General features: G+C 45.0%; 1 protein-coding gene across 1 annotated transcript in view; it reads right to left on the bottom strand.

Moving 5' to 3' along the window:
- Positions 1–23517, bottom strand: part of TRABD2B (TraB domain containing 2B) — a 414240-nt gene that overhangs the window by 178709 nt on the left and 212014 nt on the right. The window contains exon 3 of the mRNA XM_038414328.2: positions 3019–3165. Coding sequence (XP_038270256.1) covers positions 3019–3165 — 147 coding nt within the window. The remainder of the gene's footprint in view (positions 1–3018; positions 3166–23517) is intronic.

Genomic DNA, 23517 nt, shown 5'->3' with positions numbered 1-23517 from the left:
TTTTGCCACTGACAACGTTTTGCTATGTGGCCCAGAGTATTCTATGGTATTTTAATTTTCCCTGGCTTGTAAGTGGTCTAATCTGTTCTAACTGTCTACTCTGTGGGACTCTGGCTAGAGATGTTGCTTGGAACTTTTTTTATTTCCCCTGAATGGCATGTTTTTAATGCAGTATTTGATCTTAGAAAATTTGCAAGTAGAAGAGCTTTTAAAAAAACAAACAAACATTCTCTTCCTTGCTAGTCTAAAATGCAGGTCTTTTACAGGCATCTGTGATTTATTGACACAGAGTTCCTATGTGTCACTGCAATCAGTGGGAACAGCTGCAAATTGTTTTAGGGAACATGGATATATTGCTGGAGAGACTGTATTGTTTTACAGTGGTTAAAAGATAAAACGGGACAGCCAGACACTTAGGTTCTATGCTTGATTCTGTCACTTGCTTTTTGACCTTGACCAACTTATCTCTGAGCCTCTAAGGTCCCCATCTGTAAAATGGTTATGTATTTACCTCAAATTCCTTTGAGATCCTCTCTTTACAACTCTCCACTGAAACCCTTTTCTCTAACACAGCAGCACACAAAGGGACCCTTGCGGTCCCTTCTAACCCTACAGTTCTAAACATAAACTACTTGTCTTCTCTTTCAAGGCCCTTCATGGCCAATCATTTCTCATTCAGTATCAAAGGATCGACTCCCACCTCTGATGGAAAATGTAACAAGTGGGTGATGGAAGGCTAAACAAGACCTTCATGCTTTCTTCTACGTTGCCCCTCATGCTTCGGAGGAGCTCCCCATTAACATCCAGAAAGTCGCTTCGTTGTACTCCTTCAAATCCCTTTGCCATGATGCCTCCAGAAGCACTAGATAACTAGGCAGCCAGTGTGCTGGTATCTCAGCCTCTCATGCTCACTTAAATTGCCTCATTGTTTCTTTTAACTCCTCCATATAGCTGTCTGTATCCTCCATTGTCTCTTGTCTTCTGTTTAGATTGCCAGCTCTTTGGGGCAGGGACCCTCTTTTTTCTGTGTTTGTACAGAGCCTCGCACAGTGGTCCTGGTCCAGGACTGAGACCCCTAGGCGCTATGATAATACAAACAATCAACAATAACTAGTTATGGCGGTCTTCATAGGCGCCAACTCTGTGGGTGCTCTGGGGCTGGAGGAAGGGGTGGAGTGGGGGCGGGGTCCAGTGCAGAGTGGGGGTTGAGCACCTCCCAGCAACTTAGAAAGACGGCGCCTCTGGTCGTCTTCTCAATGGTACACATCCTCTTTGGTTCTCCAGCTCCTTCATTCTGCACACCACATCATTAGAGAAATGTTCCCATCTGGACCACTTCTTTTCCAACCTCCCACTGCATGGCTCTCCACTAGGGGCTCCTGGTAGTCCACAGAACACAGTCTTAGAACTGCTGCATTAATGCCACATTTCTGCATGCTGAGTAGCACCTTCCAGTGCCCAGAGTTCCACTGAGAAACGGTGACCCCTCACACAGTATGGCGCTATTCACGAGGAGTAAAGGTGTCAGAATCAGGCCCTGAAATGATGACAGGTTCCCTGGTGCCTCTACTTAGACTGACAAAAGGATCTGTGTTTCTTAGTTCATTTTATCAATGTATGGTCCTCCCTTGAAGGCATGCTGACTTTGACATCATATATGGTTGCCATGGAGATGACTGAATTGCATCACAGTGGCATGATAAGCTATACAAGTGTTGCCAAGGTGTAAGAAAGAGACAGACCCTTCAGCTATCTCCCAGGTGCAGGTAAGACCCAGCCAAGATGTGGGGGTCACACACTGTTGGAGTTACAATGATAATACATAGCTCTTATATGGTACTTTTCATCCATAGATCTCAAAGCACTTTACCAAGGAGGGCCATTTCATTAACCCCATTGTGCAGATGGGGAAACTGAGGCACAAAGAGGGGCAGTGATTTGCCCAAAGTCACCCAGCCAGTGGCAGAGCCAGGACTAAAAGGTCCTCTTCAGTCCCAGTCCAGTGCCTGATTTTCTAAGTCACCCTGCATCAGAGCAGCAGTAGATGATGTCCTAAGAAACATCCTGTCTCCACACAGTTAACAGAGAGAAAGAAATTAACATACACATATAAAACCAGCACACTCTCTCAGAGTTTGCCACCAGCCATAAGCTGGTCTGCAAAGGAGGATCCACTGAAAGTCTTTATTAGCACCAGATAAGTAAGAACAACACAGACTGGAGGGCTGCAACGGACACATAAAATATGTTTGGATTATGGCATGTTTGAAAAGTTATTTAGCCTTGTAGCCTATTTACATAAGGTTCACTCCATCTTTTGTTTGGACACATTCCTAGCAAAGCTTTTCAGTTGTCATCCCTGCCTCCGTCAAGCATGCATAAAGCAACTCAAAGGTAAAACCCATTCTCTCCCTGGACAAATGAGAGACATGTGGAGAACAAAAAAGGAGCAAGAGGAACAGGAAAAACGAGAAGGGTGAGGTGAGGAAAGATGAGGGGCTGGAGTGGGACTCACAAAAATCAGGATTCTGTTCCTTGCTCTGCTACAGGCTCCCTATGTGGCCTGGGGCAAGTATTGCTGGATGCCTCAGTTTCCCTCTCTGTACAATGGAATCCATCTCTATCTTACAGGGGCGTGGTGAGGATGGGCCCATAACTACCCTGATAGGGTGCAAAGCCATTTCTTGAACACAGCTGGCATACTTTAACCCTTCGATTTTGCAGAGGATGCAAGGTTGAAAACTATATACAGATTTTTAAGTCCTGGGAATGTTCGACCTGTCCCATTATAGAGACAGGGACCATTTCAGAAATTAGATACTAATCTGGGATTTGATTTCAAACACGCCACAGTATAGGGAGTATTTGGACCAAGGGTTCTCATAGGGTAGCACCTCTACTTAAAATCTTAAGGCCGGGCATTCTATGACACGGGCATCGACATCATCGTCGTTACTGATACCTCTTAGCCAGTTTGCCCATTCCTAGTCTTCAGGGGCAGCTGTGAAATGGCCTTACCTGGGAAGTATCATGATTGAATATGACAGCATTCAGGTCTCCACAGTTATAATGCTTGATGAGATCTTCAGTAGTGTATGGAGCCTGCAAGCTGCCTGCTCGTAGACTTTCATGTTGTAGCAAGGTTTGGTTCAAAGCAAACAGCACCTGCACAAACACACACAATAGATATATATTGGTTGACTGAGGTCACAAGAGCATGAATGATCAGCAGAATGCAGGAGCACTGCAGAGGATCCCTTATGAGCCCCAGATGAGGCTTGTGCTTCTTGCTTCTCTTTGTTGACCCCTTCTGGCCAGCCAAGGGAGTGGCTCAGGAAGGAGCTACGTTTATCTCTCCCCAAACGGAAGGAGAGTCACATGGATGCAGAGCTTAGACTAGAAAAGAAAACCGGGAAGGGTTTAGGATATGCCACCCTCCTCCTCAAGGTAATAAAATATAGGCCTGCCTACAGGCACGATTTCAGTGGGGCTGCGGGGCACGTGAAAAATCAAGGTGAGCCAGAGAGTTTTAGACTGCATCTGCAGTTCACTTTACTGCAAAAGTGACAGCCTGAAAATAAGGGAAGTTCCATCATCTCTGCCAAGGAACCGGCCTGAGCTGGGAGGAGCTACAGCTTCCCCACCAGCTGTTTAAAATCCAAAGTCCAAACGAAATGGGAAACTTCTTGGTAAATGCAGTTCAGAAGCTTCTCAACATCTTTAGCAGTAAAACACTGGTGTATTCAGGGGCACCTCTGCCTGTTGTTTAATAAGTAACCTGCAAGGACCTTCAGCATCCCTGGGGAACAGGCACTTGTGAAACAGGCAGAATATACGATCGTGCTCTCTCTCCCCGTCCCCCGCCACCTTTCAGCTTCCCCCTCTGGCAAAATAAATGGTCGTGTCAAATTGTTACACTGTCCCAGAGGGCTAATTGAGCTCTCTCATCCCAGATCTGGAAATCCAACAGGAATGCATTAGCAGAGAAATCTAAGCAACCAGGAGCATTCATTGCTTTTGATCTTTAAATGCACAAGTACCAAGCTGCCACAAAATAAAACACTTCCTTAAAAAAAATAATTGTATACTTTTCCGTCTCTCATAAAAGGCAGTCAAGTTTAAATGAGTGATCATGTATCTATGCTCGTTAGTGATAGACTTGGTGGTGATTTATGCTGATTACAGAACCACTGAGCATAAGCTCAGTTTTCAAAGATTACAGGGAAGCCTGTTCTAGAGAAGGTCTATGAATGGTTGGAAGAATGACAACATTTGAGTAGGTGGGACTAATAGAACCTTTATTATTTATTTGCATTATCATAGTTCTTAGGCATTCCCGTCATGGATCAGGACCCTAATCTAGGTGATTTTATAGGAGGGTTTCCTAGGAATAATTTGGCTTTATAACCCTGGTGGTTATTTAAGTCACAGACCCATCAGCCCTGTGTTTCCCTGCAGTTTCATCTTCTCTCATTTTTAGCATCAAGAGTATTCTTAATGGTACACACCACCACTTAGGTTGGTTCCCTGGGATCTTCTCCCTGTTTTTCTTTCATTACCAGGACCGTTTTTATCAAGTCATAGAGCAGCATCACATTTTCAGATTATGCTTTGATTATTTATGCTACATAATTCAACACGGTGGCTGATGAAGGCATAGTTCTGAGTCCAAAAATGGGCCACCTAGTTCACAGTCAGATGCTTCTATAGCTAATAGAGAGGAAATCCCTTTAACTCTTTGCAGCCAGCTTGGAACTTTCCTATCTTGAGAAACTTTATAGTGTCTGCAAACTTTGCCACCTCACTGTTTATCCCTTTTTCCAGATCATTTATGAATATGTTGAACAGCACTGGCCCCAGTACAGATCCCTGGGGGACACCACTGTTTACCTCTCTCCACTGTGAAAACTGACCATTTATTCCTACCCTTTGTTTCCTGTCTTGAACCAGTTACCAATCCATGAGAGGACCTTCCCTTCTTATTCCATGACCGTTTACTTTGCTTAAGAGCCTTTGGTGAAGGACCTTGTTAAAGGCTTTCTGAAAGTCCAAGTACACTATATCCACTGACCGGATCACCCTGTTCCACATGTTTCTTGACCCTCCCAAAGAATTCTAGTAGATTGAGGAGGCATGATTTTCCTTTACAAAAGCCGTGTTGACTCTTCCCCAACATATCGTGTTCATTTGTGCATCTGATAATTCTGTTCCTTACTACAGTTTCAACCAATTCACCTGGAACTGAAGTTAGGCTTACCAGCCTGTAATTGCCAGGATCACCTCTGGAGTCTTATTTTCAAAAACCTGCATTACATTGTACCAGATGACTAGAGGGTAGCTAGAGTCTGATTTAAGTGGTAGGTTACATTCCACAGTTAGTTCTGCTGTTTCAAGCCTGAGTGCCTTCAGACTGTTGAGTGAATATCATCTAGTCCTGGTGATTTATTACTCTTTAATTTATCAATTTGCTCCAAAACCACCTCATTGTGGGACAGTTCTCCAGGTTTGCCACCGAAATAGAACAGCTTAGGTGTGGGAATCTCCCTCACATTCTCTTCAGTGAAGACTGATGCAAATAATTCATTTAGCTTCTCTGCACTGGCCTTGTCTTCCTTGAGTGCTCCTTTAGCACCGTGATGGTCCAGTGGCTGCAATGATTGTTTGGTTGGCTTCCTTCTTCTGATGCACTTTAACAGCAATTTTTGTTTGTTTGTATCTTTTGCTAGTTGCCCTTCAAATTATTTTTTGGCCTACCTAACTATAGTTTTATATTTGGCTTGACAGAGTTTATGATCCTTTCTATTTTCCTCAGAAGGATTGGACTTCCAGTTCTTAAAAGATGTATTTTTGTCTCTAAGTGCCTCTTTTACTCTTTTGTTTAGCCATGGTGGAATTTTTTTGGTTCTCTGATTCTTTTTAATCATTATTTTATTTGGAAGTATACATGTAGTTTAAACCTTTCTGGTGGTTTTTAAAAACTGTTTCCTTGCAGGTTGCAGGCATTTCCCTCTTATGACTGTTCCTTTTAATTTCCATTGAACTTGCCACCTCATTTTGGGGTAGTTCTCTTTTTTGAAGTTAAATATTACTGCAGTGGGCTTCTTTAGTATACTCTCCCTAGTTCCCCCCTTGATCCTCCCCCCCCAAAAAAGAATGTTAAATTTAGTTACATTATGGTCGCTATTACTGATAGGTACAGCTATATTCACTGCTTGGACCAGGTCCGGTGAACCACTTAGAACTAAATGAAGCATTGCTTCTCCCCTTGTAGGTTCCAGGACTAGCTGCTCCAAGAAGCAGTCATTAATGGTGGCTAGAAATTTTATCTCTGCATCCCATCCTGAGGCGACATGTACCCAGTCGTTATGGGGATAGTTGAAATCCCCCATTATTACTGACTTTTCTGGTTTTGTAGCTTCTCCAATCCCTAAGCATTTCACAGTCACGATCACCATCCTGGTCTGGTGGTCGGTAGCATATTCCTATTCTTATACTCTTACTATTCAAATATGAAATTTCTATCCTTAGATATTCTATAGTACAGTTTGAATCATTTAAGATTTTTCCTATATTTGTCACTTCCTCACCAGCATGACCTACTCTGTCATTCTTATATATTTTATACCCTGGTATTACCATGCCCCTTTGATTATCATCATTTCCTCAAGTTTCTGTGTTGCCTATTATATCAATATCCTCCTTCAATACCTGGCACTCAAGTTCACACATCTTAGTATTTAGACTTCGAACATTTGTATACAAAGACTTACAAAATTTTTCAAGGTTTTAGCTGTCTGCCTTCAAGTGATGTAATTGAATGGGACTTTTTTTTGTTTGACAGTTTCTCTTCAGTTCCTACCTGTACTTTATCAACTTCTATCCTCTCCGTTTTATTAGAAGATAGAATATCCCCTTTAATAAATCATTCCCTAAGGGATGTCTCTGTCCAAGCCATGTGCTCCTCCTCACCTGTTCAGTTTTCCTCCAGTCCTTAGTTTAAGAACTCCTCTATGACCTTTCTGGTTCCATTTTGATTTAGGTGGAGCCCATCCTTCCTGTATAGCACGGGCAATGAGTATAATAGGGCATGTGGCCCTCCTGTCCTCCCACCCACCACTGCTCACTGCATTTGTCCCGCTTCTCCCCTCCCCGGTTGGCTCCCCTGGCCCATCACCACTCACCACATGCATCCCGCAATGGCAGCTCGTGGTGCCAGCTCTGGGGCTGGAGAACATGGCGGTGACAGGCCTTGCCTAAAGCTGTTCAGGAACTGCATTTCTGAGTGATGGGGCTCTGGGGCAGCAGGTTCCCTGTGCTGGCCAGCCAGGGAGATGCACTGGTAGCGCATCAGAGGGCATTCAGGAAGTCACAGCTCTGGTGGATCTGTAGTGAATCCTGCCAGCTTTAACCTCAACCCAGACTCACAGCAGGTCTCAGCAGCTCCATTTTCTCCACCACTGGGTCCAAACGTTAGGTATAAGCCAGGCTCCTGCTCCCAGAGAGAGGCACCAGCCAATGGCCCTGGCTTGCAGAGCTGGACAACAAGCCCCCTGCCCCAGCACCCAGGACCTCAGAAATCCAGCCTCAGTGCCCAGACCCAGACTGCCCAGTTGGAAAGTGAGATCCCTGCTGTCACCAGAAAAAGAAGAGAGGTGGGATGCACACAGCGAGGGGGCTGGAGGAGACAAGTGATGCACGCAGTGAGTAGCAGTGGGGGGCTGAGCGTGGGGAGGGCCGTGGGTGGAAGAGGCGGGATGGAGAGCTAGCATACCCCAGAGAAGCTTCACCTGCCACCGAGGCTACATAGGTTCGTCCTTTCCCAAAAGGTTCCCCAGTTCCTAATAAACCTGAATCCCTCCTCCAAACACCATCATCTCAGCCATGCACTCAGACCCTGCAGTTCTGCCTGTCTAACTGGACCTGTGTGTGGGACTGGAAGCACTTTAGAGAGTACAACCATGTAAATCCTGGACTTCAATCTTTTGCCTAGCAGCCTAAATTTGGCCTCCAGGACCTCTCCTACTGTACTTTATGTCACTGGCACCTATACATGCCATGAGTACCAGCTCCTCTCCAGCACTGCCCAAAAGTCTATCTACATGTCCTGAGAAGTCTGAAACCTTTGCAGCAGGCAGACAATTCACCATGCAGTTTTCCTGATCATCACACATCTACTATTTCTAATAATTGAATTCCCCATTACTATTATCTGTCTCTTCCTAATAATAGGGTTCCCTTCCCCAGGAGTGGTATCCTGAGTGTGAGAAGACACCATGACATTATTTAGAAGGAGGGTCCAAACTATGGGATCATTTCCCTCCACTCCAACTTGATGTTCTCCTTCCCCAAGACTTTCATCCTCATCAACAGCACATAGGCTGTTAGATGAGACTTTCCAGGACAGAGCAGAGCAGTCCCACCCCCAGACTATGCACCTCTCTCTTTGCTCCTCCAGTTCAGCCATTCTGATCTCAAGAACCCGTACGCTACCTCTAAGGATCATGAGTTGCCTGTGCTAAATGCACACATATGCCACTTGCCCACAAGGCAGGCAATCATACACGCTGCATGCAGTGCAATAAACTGAATAGCCTCCGGTGCCGGACTTCTGCCTGCATTATTTTTACTCTTATAGGATTTTTGTGTGTGTTCTTTCTGGGGTGGGGGAAGGATTATCGGGCTAAGTTTAGAGCATGTTTATTAGGTGTATCTGGCTCTCACACTCCTTCTCTATGCTGCCTTGCCAAACTCCTCTGGTTGCTAGCTCTTCCGGTCGCTTAGGGGCTGTTTTTTAAACGCCTGTTCTCCCAGAGTTAGCCCTGCCCCCTGCTCAAGGAATCTTAAAGGGATGAGGGATCAAAGGATGGCAGGCTGCAGCCTTGTTAGTAAGTGCTCAGCCTTGCCTAACAGACCCTAGACTCAGCCCCCAACCTCCCCCAAGCACACCATCAATTTCAGGTCAGCTTCATTTTCTGGTTCTCCTGAACTCACCGAGAAACTGCAGAAGGGTGTTTGGACCTGATCCTACAAATCCTGACCCACTCCCCCAAATAAACCCATTGATTTGAAAGGAATTACTCATGCATGAGTAGGCCTAAGGGTTGCAGGTTTGGGTTTATTGGCCCAGGTTTATTCACATGTTTAAAACATGGAAGTCCATCCCAGGGAACACAACAGGTGTGCTCACATGCTTAAAACCAAATGTGCGTAAACGTTGACACAACTCAGTTTTTTATTTGTTTAAAAACCTGTTGCCAGTGGATGCGCGCTTTAAATAATGGAAACATTCTTTTGTCTCTCTACACAATACAAGTTGGGTATAAAATGTGATCCTTTTAAATAATAAAAAAATACAACAACTTATATGTAGCCTTAGCAGAATGTGGGTTTTTAAATATAAAATTTTGACAGATATCAATGTTTATTTTTAAGCTTTTTCAATGTAAATAGTTGGCAAAATTAGGGGGGTTGAGCATTTTTTTTATTTTTATCCATTTAAATTTCCACAGTTGTGATAAGTTACTGGTGGTTCAGACAACGGGAAGGGAGGTCAGGCAAATATTTCATGATAGTAGAGGCTAAGATTCCATATGCTAACACTTTATATAACTGTTAAAATCCAAATTGTTATCACATGTCAAAATATACAAAGCAGATATCCTTAAATCAAACTCTAAGGAGTTCTCAAGGAACATTTGTCTTACTCGTGCCCATCTGTAAATTTCTATCATCATCTGTGGAAACATTCTGACCGTTTGCGTGTTCGGTGAAATAGAAGTTTACACACCTTTACCAATAAAAATCTAATCCTGCCAAGCCTAAATATAACAACATATGAAAATAAAGTTAGAGGACTAGGGTACCCATCCCCATGTGGGAAATACTCTAGTCCACACCTGAGCAGCGTTGTTAAAAATCATCAGCCTGCAGGAAGGTTTTCAGCGAAAGCATGTGGGGAAACCCTCTGCTCTCACTTCCCCATTAACATTTTTCTAAAGCTTTCATTTTTATTAGTCAAATGTATAGAATCCACAGGAAATCCTAGGATGAGCCATTTCCTCCTTTGGCTATAGCCCTTGGGGGAAAGCGCAGAGCCTTTCAAAGGTTAAAAATCCGTTAAACCCTGCTTTTCGCAGCTTTTTCAAATTATGAATCTGCTCAGCTTGGATTTTATGGGACATGAAAGATGGTGACATTTAGACTGCGGGTGGGGGAAGGATTGGACTTTTTGTACAAAAGCCGGCAGAGCCATCGAAAGCTGTGCGGGAAGCTACAATGGGATATTAGGCCCTGGTTCTGCAAGAGGACTGACAACAGGATACAGCTCCAGCCGCTTCACTAGATACATATACAGTTGTAAAATAGAAACAAATATAAGCAAGTAAAAAGCTCCAAAATTCTTACATTTTTCTGATGTGTTGGCTATTTTGTGTTAGGATGTCGTTAACATCTAAGGAGGCTTAGAACAGTGGTCCCCAAACTTTTGAGTGTTGCGTTCCCCCTTGCCCCTGTCCAGCCAACCTGGAGCAGGGGCTGCAACTTTGGAGGGGGACGCGGATGGGGTAAGGGGGCCGAGGCTGGGGTGGAGCTGCAGCCGTACTGCGGTGAGGGCCGGCAGCTGGGCCCATGGCTGGGAGCGGAGCCATGGCCAGTGGCTGGTGCAGGGCTGGGAGGGGAGCCATGCTCAGAGTCAGGATGGGGCCAGGCCAGGCACGGGGCTGGGAGCTGGGGACATGTCTGGGGGCTGGGACTGGAGCAGAGCTGGGGGAAGGGAGGATGCGTGGGTGATCCCCCAGCCGGATGTTCCTCCACACCCCGCTAGTAGGGTTGTCAACTTTCTAATTGCACAAAACCAAACATCCTTACCCTGCCCCTACCCCAGCCATGCCCATTCTCTGAGGCCCTGTCCCCACTCCCTCCAGCCCTCCTCCCTCAGTCGCTCGCTCTCCCCGACCCTCACTCACTTTCACTGGGCTGGGGTAGGGGGTTGGAGTGTGGGAGGGGGTGCGGGCTCCAGGGTGGGGCCGCGGGCTCCAGGGTGGGGCCAGAAATGAGGGGTTCAGGAGGGGACTCTGGGCTGGGGCCAAGGGGTTTGGCGTGCGGGATTGGGCTCAGGGCTGGGGCAAGGGGTTAGGGTGTGGGAGGAATTGGGGGTGCAGGTTCTGGGAGGGAGTTTGGGTGCAGGAGGGGGCTCAGGGCTGGGATAAGGGGTTGGGGTGTGGGAACAGGTACGGGCTCCAGCCAGCCGGCCCTTACCTCAGGCGGCTCCCGGTCAGTGGTGCAGTGGGGCTAAGGCAGGCTCCCTGCCTGCTCTGGCTCCACTCTGCTCCCGGAAGTGGCCGGTGTGCCCGGCCCCTAGGTTGAGGTGCAGCTAGGTGGCTCTGTGCTATGCGCACTGCCCATGCCCACAGGCGCGGCCCTGGAGCTCCCATTGGCCACGGTTCCTGGCCAGTGGGAGCTGCAGAGCCAGAGCTGGGGGTAGCATGCGGAGCTTCCCTGATTGCCCTTCTGCCTAGGGGCCGCAGGGACATGCTGGCCACTTCCAGGAGCTCTGCGGAGCCAGGGCAGACAGGGAGCCTGCCTTAGCCCCACTGTGCTACTGACTGGACACTTAACAGCCTGGTCAGCACTGCTGACCGGAGGAGCCAGGGTCCCTTTTCAACTGGGCTTTCCAGTCAAAAACCAAACGCCTAGCAACCCTACCCCCTAGGGGTGCACGTTCCTCACTTTAGGGACCTCTAGCTTAGAAGGATTAGATTTTTATCTGTAATGTCGGTAAATGTTGATTTCACCATACACACAAAAACCAACCAAAAAATATTTCCATCAATAATAATGGAAATTTACAAATAGGCCGAAAGCAGGAAAAATCCTGCTTGAGAACTTACTAGAGTTTGATTTTAAGGACACTTGCTTTGTATATTTTGACATGGGATGTTGACAATTTGTTTTTTTTAATTATAAATCTTTAATTTTGAGTCGGCAATCTTGAAATTAGTGTCTGATCTCCCCTCCCATTGTCGGATCCACCTGTAATTTCCCATAACAGTCTAAATTTACATTGATAAAAATAAAAATGCTTAAAACACATAATTTTTCCAAAATTGTAAATGAAAAAAAGCTTAAAAATAAACATTGATATCTGTCAAAAATTACAAAAAATAAGGTTTAATTCTGCCAAGCCTAGTTATTTTTGTACACTTACAATTTTTTTTAAACACTGTATTGTTTTTATCATAAAATATAATGGAACTTTTTTTTTAATGACCCTTCAGTGCATTCTACATTTTGCTTTTGTTCTTTGTTATTTAGTTATGATCCTTGAAATTACACAGAAATTCATTTAACCAGAACTCGAAACCAGAAGCAGTGCTCATCCCTTTAACAGTAGAATTCTCTGCTGACATTGAAGTCCAGCTAGTAGAATGCAGATAAACATAATGCAGTAAAATACTTGACACTGCCATGGTACCAAGGATCTCAAAGTGCTTTCCAGACAATGAACTAACTGCTCCCTGGCTCATAAGGTCTTGTACTATTTTTTCCATTTTGCAGCTGGGAAAACTGGGACTGAAAAGTTAAGTCACTCACTTAAAGTCACAGAGGGAATCAGGAACCACCATGAACCTGGAACTTCAGAGTGTGTCTTCTCCTGTGCTTTAAGCAGTAGACCAAGCAGCCTCTCAACAACTGAGATCTTAATTAAGTAAAACACTTAAATACATGCTCAATTTTAAGCACATGTGGTTTTGCTGAATCAGGGCCTGAGGGCCCTGGCTTTTCAATGGTGCTCAAGACCCATAGGTCCCATTTTGTTTTAAAGGAATTCAGAATCTTTGAAAAAAAATCAGGGAAGTTATTTAGGTGCCCAACATATGAAAATTTGACTTTGGGCTTTAAACATCAGCTCTTTCTGAGTTATTGGATTTTTTAAAAAGGTACTATTTTATTTTTTTTCAAAGTGAAAGAAGTATTTTAGAGGTTATTTTTGCCTATTCATTCAACTGAACAGCCGCACTGATCTTCCACACATGTCATGGACAAAGTTACTTTTGAGTGAAGCATGAACTTTCAGACAAAAACAAAGGGATAGGAGCTGTTGAAAAGATGAGGTTTAGATCTGAGACACGTTCCCCAGCTTTCTCTGGGTTGAGAGCAGCACCCATAGAGCTACCCAAGAAGGGTATTGTAGGATGGAAAGTGGGTTAATAAAGCCAGGCCGACATGCACATACACAAACCAACCAATGGTAGGACTCTCCTACACGTATATTTTTCAAGAGCCATAAACTTGACACGCTCAGTCCCATAGTTCAAACCTGACAATCGTGCAGGAGTCTTTCTCCAGTTCTTAGCACACTCTTTGGAGTGGATTCTATGGGCCATTTCCTTCAGGGTCAGGTAAAAGCCATTTTAAAGCCTAGATTTATTTTTTTACACTGCTTGGCTGATGTCACAAAAACAGTGTCATTTCTCTTCTTTTGCTCCATCTCAACCCCAGTGACCTCCAGCCTAAATCTCTATCTCAGTTAAGTCTCCCAGAGGTGCTTAAGATTACAGAAGAACTGACTTAAAAATAAACATACTTAGAGCTGACTGCCCATAGACGGTCCCACCTCATAAATATAGCACACAGTATTTGTTCTGGGAAGAGATGGAAAATTATGACTTGGTCTTTGGGAAAGAGCATTTTTATTCGTGCGATTTATGAGCCGTATATGCATGCACTTGGGAAGCAGTTTCATCAGAACAGTACCTGGCTCCAGTTTTTTAAAGAGGCCTTTAACTGAACAAGCTCAGAAAACATTAGGTGGGCCATACGCTGCCAGACTGCGGACTTCCCATTCCAAAGGCAGAGCACCTTCCTACACCAAAAGTCTCATTAGTCCAGAGTTTAAGATGCTAGCCAGGAGTTAGAAGACATGAACTCAATTCTGCACCCTCCCACAGATTTCCTGGCTGTCCTTGAACGAAGTCATTTGGGGTGCGTCTACACTATTTAAAACCCTGCGTTAGTGAATACAAGCTCCCACCCAAACCTGTAAGTCTACATAGCTGTTTTTACTGCCATAGCATGAGCCTGAGTCTGTAGACCCAGCCTCGGACACTTGCTGCTACAGGCCATAAAATGCAGTATAAACATACCCTTAATCTTTGTGTCTCAGTTTCCCCCATCTGGAAAATGGGTATACTAGCACTTCTTGACCTCATGTGCATTAAAGATACAGTGATTGAGGCGATGTAACTAATTAGGATAGACTTCAACCAAACAAAAGCTATACACCAGTGAGTGTAAGGGGGTTACAGTCTGGCTCATAATTAATTCTAGAAAGAGCTCACACCAGATAATCACAACCACAAAGGCAAAGAAATTAACAAACTTGTGCCTATCCGGAAACAGTTGCATCAGTTAAGGATGGACAAACTAGTTCCTTTGAGATAAGAAGCCCCCATACTCCAAACATGAACTGAATCCAAACCAAGGTTTGAAATTTCATTTGGCTTATAATTTCTGCCCTTTCATTTCTGTACTACCTGATTTCAACTGGACCAGAATGAGACCATCCAAATACTTAAGGGAGGGTGCTAATGGATGACTTCCAGTCATTGTTAATAGCAGCATGAATGTGTATTTAAGGTAATGGGGACAATTCAGACCTTGCTCTGTACTGTTTTTGACCCCTATATAAACTCTTTGGACAAACTTCTCTCACACTGAGGCACTCTTGCGTTTGTCACTCCCAGATCTCACAATGATGCCAATGCAACCTTCACAATAGGGATGAGGATCCATTTGTGCTAGTCCCAGTACAAACACACACACACACACAGAGTCTGTGTCCCAAAGAACTTGCAATCAACCTGAAATCAATCTGTTGAAGATGGGCTACAGCTGTGCTTGGAACACAATTCCTTGACCTGCTCTGTCCATGTTCTCCTTCTTAATCCCAATTTAAAAAAACACTCCTTCCATGTAGCCAGTGAACCACAAGGCCCTGATCAGCACTACCCTTACAACACTTCCAGCCTCTGATCCCCCGGGGGGCTGTCTGTATATATTATTAATTGTATTGGTCAGTTTAGGTTGTAAGATCCTTAAGAATTGGGCAGTTGGGGAGGATTCTGCTAACACTGAAGTCAATAGGAGCTTTGACATGAATCTCAAAGAGAACAGGATCAGGACATTTCTTGTATTCAGTGCCAATCATTCTTGCCCTCAACCACAAATAATGTCTGTGCTGATAGATGGTTGCTTTTTTTCTTGCTGTCTTTCCTGCGGGATCAAGGGCTCTGATCCCACAATTAGATACATGTAGGCAGGCTACTTATGGCTATGTGCAGTCCCATTGCATTCCCCGTGGCTCTACAGAGGCCCAAATGCAAGGTTGGGACCATAGTGAGTAACTCAACCTGTTACCCTGACACCGAGGAAATATTTTTCCTCTGGAAAAAAATCTCGCCAGAAGGATTCAGATATAAATGAAAAACAAGGATTACAAAATCTAACACACACATGCCCACACCAATCCACTTGAATGGTTAAGCCATTTATTTCCAGCTTCAAAAGACTAAATGAATAAAACACCCTGGAATAAAAATGGATATAGAAAAGCTGTACTGGATTGCCTGTCTCCAAGGGGGCTGGCATTCTATAAAAACCATGGGCATGGATATACCAGGAGCGGCATCTGTGAAAATCACACTGGAAGTTTGAACTTCATTGTCACCAGCATGCAGAAGGAGGGGCCTGAGGTTTTAATGAGATGATGGTTTTGATCAAGCACCTCCATTTAAAGAAAATAGCTCTAAAAAAGCCTTCCCACCTTCTCCAATTAGGAGGTGAAGGGCCTGCACATGTATACGGGCTATGCTCAGAAAATCTGGGGCTTTTCAATAAAAGCCTATTCTGCAGGGGATTTACTTCATACTCCAGCATATGGCGAGTTGAAACTCCACCTGTTCTAAAGAACCTTCTGAAGCTTCAATAAATCACATTTTATTGTGCCACAAACCCATAGCTCCAGATCGAGAGTTTCAAGACCATTACTGAAAGCAGCAACCTGTCTGCTATAGCTTAAGATAAGAAATCACAGCTCCTCTTATTTTGAGCCTATCTGAAACGTTTGCACGCCTGGATACTGATCACATACAACATGTACACAATGGTCACCATTCTTCACTGTGTCCAATTATTTTCCTTTTCACATCACACAGAAGATAATTTTCCACTCCACTTTTGTGACAGATTCTGTTCTGTTTGGGGTTTATTTACTGCAATGCTCACCGACCACCAAATAGAATAATAGAATCATAGAAGATTAGGGTTGGAAGAGACTTCAGGAGGTCATCTAGTCCAACCCCCTGCCCAAAGCAGGACCAACCCCAACTAAATCATCCCAGCCAGGGCTTTGTCAAGCGAGGCCTTAAAAACCTCTAAGGATGGACATACCACTACCTCCCTAGGTAACCCATTCCAGTGTTTCACCACCCTCCTAGTTAAATAGTGTTTCCTAATATCCAACCTAGACCTCCCCCACTGCAATTTGAGACCATTACTTCTTGTTCCTAGTTTGAGGATGTAAAAGCCTCTATAGTTTTTTCAACTGTAAACTATATTTAATAATGGAACCTAGAAGAATAAATTGACCTTGTGTGGTGGCTTTGTTTCACATTCAAAACGGGGTATCTGAATCTTATTTAGATGCATTATACTATAACATTTTGATTTTATCTAAACAAAACATGTTGATAAGTTCATTTTGATGTTTCTAAATCATTTTCCCCCCAGGACTTCTGTTTGGTGCAAAATTTCACCTTTTTTATCCTAATTTGGGACAAATTGCAAAATCTTGGCGTCTCCTCTGTGAAGGAAATTCTGTTTTCCAACCAGCTCTATCTTGACAGCTTTGAATCAAGACCGGATGTCTTTCTAAAAAGAGATGTTACAGCACAAACAGAAGTGATTGTACTTGCAGTATCCAGCCTGAGGGAGATTCTCTAGCCTCCGCTATACAGACCAGCTAATAATAATGGTCCCTCCTGGCATTAAAATCCATGACTCTATGAAATATGGATGCTTTTGCAGAAGACTATGTTTCCTTTTATTACAGTCCTTGGAATTCACTGAACGTTGGTGATGGCTTGGCCCCATGTCCATAACCTTTTTGTTTTTTTCCAAGACAACACTACTACCTTCAAGCGTTCAGCTAGGCTTGTCTGCACTATCCTTTAAAATTTGTCTTGCTGAAATACAACTTAGCATCACAATGCTAAAACACCTGCACACTTGTGACTGCAAACAAGAGATCTTTTAGAAATAAGACATGGGAGTTTGATGGCCAGATAAGATTCCCAAGGCCTTGCTAACATTGGCCAAACCCGTTTGCTAGAATGATAGACAGAAATTCAGTTCATGGTTTACACAGAAGGACCAGACAGAGAGTTCAAGGTACCTGCAAGAGATGGGTTTGGGTGTGTGAATGGGTACCCCTTCAGCTCTTGGAAACCCTGGCCGGTAAGCCCTCTGTCTGAATTAACTGGTATATACAGTCCACCAGAGTACCTCCACCAGTTCTTTCTGCTGCATGCTCCAGGTACATCACAACCTAACAGCAATTATAAAGAACCCCGTTTCCTGCTCCCTCACTCAGCCTTTTATATGGCTTGCTTTCTTCTCAGCGCTGTCCAGCCGGTGAGCTTGTGAGCTCATCAGGCTCCCATGATCCCTTCCCGAACCCACATGACTGAAGCCCCTCCTGTTCTAACTACAGCCAGTGCCCTGGGGATTTAAGTGATCAGGGTGTTGATTTCCAACGGGCAAAACTGTAGCTGCTAACAGCACTCTTCCCCCGTGCCCTTTTTGGCTCTCTCGAAGGAAGGTCCGAAATGAAGCAATGAGAAAACTCAGAGCCCAAATCTGAGGCCTCAGATGAGACTTTCTGCAAAACCAGTGAGGCTTCTAGGAATAAGTATTTGCTAGGTAAGGCCTAAGTATAAATTGAGGCTTGTAGGCTCATTGTGGTACTGCCTGAAGACCTGTACAACAAGAGTTTAGCTAAACTTATCAAGGCCTAAAATAGCATTACCATAAGCAGCTAATCAAGAGTAACCCTAGCTCATAAGATAGAATACTGCCACAAGCAGGTATGACTCAGCTGCTGACAGGGAACCGCAAGTTGCCAGCCGATATCAGCTTGAGATATTTTAAGTTAGGAACACCCGTGGCATGTCTAACCACAAGAATGCCACGGGAGCCAACTGAGGTATATGCTAATCAGCGTGAGGGAAATGGCCTGGCAACCTATTGGAGAAGGGCACCCCCCAGGTTAGTGGGGCGTGTAAGTCCAAATAAGGAAAAAGGGCTGAAGCCCCTACTGAATATGCATTAGGCAGAGTGGCCTTAGCGTAACACATTATAAGAGCTGCATCCTGGCCTGTGTGCTTTGAAAGATGCCAGGATGCTGACCACCGATGATGATGATGATGAGGAGGAGGAGGAGGAGGACGACTTCAGGGGGTTTCTGCAAAGGATGATGGGAGTATCTGTCCCAACGCTTATTGCAGATTCTCTTGCTGGGACCGAGTGTTGGTGACTTTACTCACTGTGTTAATAAAACGATTGCAAATTCAGAAGGTTTTTTTCCCTTAGTGTCAGAGTTGCTTTTGTGCACATTGAGCTTCCCAGATTAATAGTAATTCTAACAACACTGGGTCTGACCTTGGGACAAGACCCTGCCAGACCACACAGTGATAATTGGGAATTCCTAAGTAATTAATATAACTAAAATACAATCAAGAGATCAGGCAACACCAGGGGAAATCAGACTGGATGCTCCTGATCTTTCTAAGGTAAAAAATGGGTAACAAAAAAAACTTTTTTGGGGGGGAGGGGGAAATCCAGGCCTTCTTTATCCAATATTAAGTAGCAAAGGAAGGGCATAAACCTATCCCTTCCTGCGCCCCATTTCCAGGTCACATTTAAGGAGTTCCCAAAGCTTTTCCTTCCATCAAAAAATGCTTCCAGTCCTTGAAATCTCCCATGGACTTACCCCAGACTCTCTGTACTCCCCCACAGGTTCCCCCTGCCTGCCCAGAACCAGGGTCCTCCATGCGACTGGTTTTCAAACTGTGGGGCAACCTCCCCCCGCTCCAGATTATCAGGGTGTGAGGGGTGGGATGCAGGGCTGTTGCCAGCTGGGTGTCCAAGCCAAGGGAGAGCATGCAGGGAGTCCCCAGCAGTTGGGTGGGGAGTGCACAGGGACCCTGTCACAGTTTGGCAGCAGCCTCTCTCTCTTACCCTCCCTCCCCACCCCCCGTAGGGTATTCGCCCTGCCCTGGCTATCCATCTGGCCACAACCCCAGTTATTTTAAACCATCTGGAACCAGTGGGAGCAAAAGGCTTGGGATGGGGGGGGGAGAGCAAGAGCAAGGAGCCCTGGTCCACTCTGCACTGCATTGCCAACAAGCTTCTCTGAGGTGAGTCATTTTGTACCCCAGATGGTGGGAGCTGGGGTGGGAGGGGGGCTATTATGTGACTCCCATGGAGAAGGGAGTTCAGTAAAAAAGTTTGGGAACCTCTGCCCTCTTTATAACCTTTCCTTCTTTTCCCTACAGCTTCCACCAAGGCCATATGGCCCAGGGGTTACTGTGCTTCACCTAGGACGTGGGCAACCCTGCATTCAATTCTCTGTTCCACCATGGACTTCCTGAATGGTCTCAGACAGGACTCTTAGGGTGTGTCTACACTGCAACTGGGAGAGCGCTTCCCAGCTTGGGTAGACAGGTAGCGCTAGCTCTACTCAAGTTAGAATGCTAAAAACAGCAGCGTCGCCAGGGGGTAGCAGCTCGGGCTAGATGTCTGAGCTCAAACCCTCTCAGATTCCCTGGGTACACACTATGGTGGCTAGACTGACTTGCCCCGGACTACGTTGTTACCTTAGTGTGCTAGCTGAAGCATATGTCTCTCTAGCCACACTGGGAAGCACATTCTCAGCTGCAGTGTTGACATACCCTCGGTCTCTCTGTGCCTCAGCTCCCCATCTGTACAATGGGCACAATCACACTCCCCTACCTCATAGGAGTGTTGTGAAGATAAATACATTAAAAATCGTGAGGCACTCACATACTACAGTAATAGGAGCCATAGAGGCACTTTAGATAGATAGATAGATACATAGATAGATAGATAGATAGATATACGGACAATGTATTCACATGACTCCTGGAGCTGGCAATTTATGAAAAAATAGATAGCAATAAGATTTGTAATAAGATTGAGAGAGTACAAAATTAGATTGTAAGCTCTTTATGAAAGAGAGCATCTTGTTGTTCTGTGCCTACCACAATGGCATCTTGTCCTATGTTAGGGGCTCCTCAATACAAATAATCCATGATAAAAGGCAACTGTCTAGTAAACCTATCACTACAGTGTCCAGATTGGGATCAGAATGCAGGAACTCTAGTCCTTCGGCAAATCCACTATACTTTGGCCTATGAGTATAGACTGTAATTTACCGCTGTTGGATTTTCAGTTCTCTGGATTTGAACAGGAATTGAAATATATACTTTTAGGGCAAAAAGTGGCCTGAAGGGGAAAGAAATGCTGATATTCCAGATTAACAAAAGGGAGTAAAGCGTTTGCCCCAATCCCTACGATTCCATCTACTTCCAGAAGACAGGCAGTCCCCCTCACTGTCCCTAACTCACCTGTGTTATTGCAAGGAATTAGTGAGCTGTGAAACTCACCTAATGAGGTCAGCATCAGGAAATCGCTCTGAAAAATGGTTCTAGTGGGAGCTACTAAAATGATGCCCCCAGTGTCCAGAAGGAACGTTGGATGCCTCTGAATATCAGGCAGCAAGGCCACTCAATAGGAGTGAGTGTGACTTTTCTTTTGTTTCTATAAAAGGGGCGGCCAAGGAAAGGTGAAACTATTAACTCATCCACTGGAATTTCTGCTCACAAAACTGTGCCCCCTATTAAAATTTGCTCATAAAAGCCTTTTGGCTAGTTGGTTCCATATGTTTCCAAAACCCACACTTACTGCTTCTGAAAGGCAAGAATAGTTAACATGCTGTGGCTTGCCACTGACCCAGGAGACCTTAGGACCTTGGTTTTGCCTTTCAGATTGCTAATTAACCAGTTTAATAAACATGGCTCAAATCAGACAGCAGAGCTCTGAAAACTCACAGTAACCACTACATATCCTACAGTGTTATTTGGTAAGAAACTTGGGGTTGATGTGGCATAATGCATCAGTGTCAATAACACGCAGCCACAGGATCTCGCTGGGCTTTTGAGAGGCTGGGAAGTTACAAGGAGCTAGGGCGTGATCCCACAATCCCTGCACGCTCAAAGCTCCCACTAATGCCAATGGAAGCTTTTAACTTGACAAAGAAGTCAGAGTCGGGCCCCTGATCTCCCTCACAATCCACAGATCCTGTGCCAAGAGGACTGTACAAAACCAAGTCCTTTCTCAGTTTGCAGTGTAGTGAATCCATGTACTGCTAGCAATCCCTAGGTGAAAATCACTCACCCACATGGGACTAACACACTGGTCTCTTTGCTTCAAAGCCACAGAGCATTCAACCTCTGGAGCCAGAGAGCCACCTTTCTTGATAGCAGTACTGGTCTCATCCATTCTACAGGGACACCACTAGGAGGCCACATCACATGTGCCCAAAGGAGTAGATCGGTGGTTTTCAACCTTTTCTCATTTGCAGACCCCTAAAAAGTATCAAATGGAAGTGCAGACCCCTTTGGAAATCTTAGACATAGTCTGTTGACCCTAAGGGGTCTGTAGACCACAGGTTGAAAACCACTGGCCTAAATCCTCAAAGGCATTTGGGCACCTAACTCTGGCTGAAATCAGGTTGAATTGAGGTTTGGGGCCAAAGTCTGAGACCCCATTGCAGTGGGAGCATTGTTCTCTCAGTGGAATTTGCATGGATTTGTTTAGACATTCTGCTTCTTTGGGAGCACTTTTCCTCATCCATTTTCTCTGCAAACAGATTTTGTGGGGCATTTTGCCAAGCTTATGAACGGACAGCCAGTCTCCCATCATGCCCTTTGGGTGTAATTCACCCCCTGCATAAAACCTATGCACCAATGAAGACCCACTTAAGACCTAAACTCACTTGAGTTCCAGTTTGAATGCACTTTGGTGGTACATTATATCATTGCCAAGCAAATACCTCTGGCCAACCTGGGGAGAAGGACAAAATGTCCCTGAAACAAGGCCTTTGTACAGCACTTTGAAGATATAAACCTCTGTATAAGTGCTAAGTAATGCATTCTTTACCATCATCATCATCATCAATAAGGTTCAAAATAAGGGGATCCCTAGAGGAACAGATTGAAACATATAGTGACTGAGGCGGCATTGGCTCTCTGACAGATTCATTGATAGTTGCCATGGGGACAAAGCATGAGCTCAGATCCTGCCCCCCAACCCATCTTTGGAACTGCAGCAGGTTTCACGCAGAAATGGTGGAACGTGGCTACAGAGCTGGCTGACCCCCCTTCTGCATGAGATGGGGGAAGGTCTTCATACAGAAGGTCATCTCCAAAGATGGACGCTGGTGAAAAGCTTCCCCTGTTATTTTATTTGCTCCTTCCCCTTTGATTTGTACTGTCCCCAGACTATGCAGCAGAATGGACGTAGGTGGGCTGGGAGGATCGAACAATGGACTCTCCCATAAGAGAACTTCCAGCTGTGGGGGAAGAGCACAGACTTTCCTCCTTTCTATGCATTGCACAATCTTGATAGATAGTCTACTGAGAAACCCCAGCCCACCCCACCAACAGCCACTAAGCTCAGATCTTTTCTTGTTTCCATTAGAAATGTCATATTGATTTTGCTAAAGGGCTTGAATGAATATTGGAGGGGGGGCTAAACAACAAGAATCTCAGACCACAAAGCACTTTTGCATGTCCACACAACAGCAACAGCGACAGGAAGCTTTGCAGCCATCGTGTTTTCTCCACTGACTTCTCCTGCCTCACGTCTGACTGATCCTGTTCCTAGCAAAGTCAATGGCAAAACTTCCGCTAACTATAAAGGCAACAGGAATTGGGCCCATAAGGAGCTAATGCAAAATCCATGGCAGGCAATAGGAGGCACCAGACCCTGATCGAGAGGGATAGTAAGTAAGTGGCTTTGATGACTGAGGGAAGTGCTCAGAATCTTGTAGAATCAGAACCAGTCTGGGCCTGGGCCTATGGATTATGTGTTTGTACAGTTGTTAGCACAATCACGCCATGATCAGACTCCACAGCTGCTACAATATCTAATCACCCATCTCTCTTTGAGGTCAATGGCAGCTTTGCTATTGGTATCCATGAAACGCAGTGCGGAGGCAGCCCAGCCTAGTGGATAAATCACTGGACTGGAACTAAGGAATTCTCTATCCAGCTCTGCCACTAGCCTCCTGGGTGACTTTGGGCAAGTCACGTCCCCTCCCTGTGCCTCAGTTTCCCCACCTTTAAAATGGTAATACAATGATACTGACCTTCTTTG

Source organism: Dermochelys coriacea, chromosome 8 (assembly GCF_009764565.3).
Source record: "Dermochelys coriacea isolate rDerCor1 chromosome 8, rDerCor1.pri.v4, whole genome shotgun sequence".
NCBI lineage: Eukaryota > Metazoa > Chordata > Testudines > Dermochelyidae > Dermochelys > Dermochelys coriacea.
The sequence above is the reverse complement of the archived record's forward strand: the minus strand, read 5'-3'. Positions and strand labels throughout refer to the sequence as shown.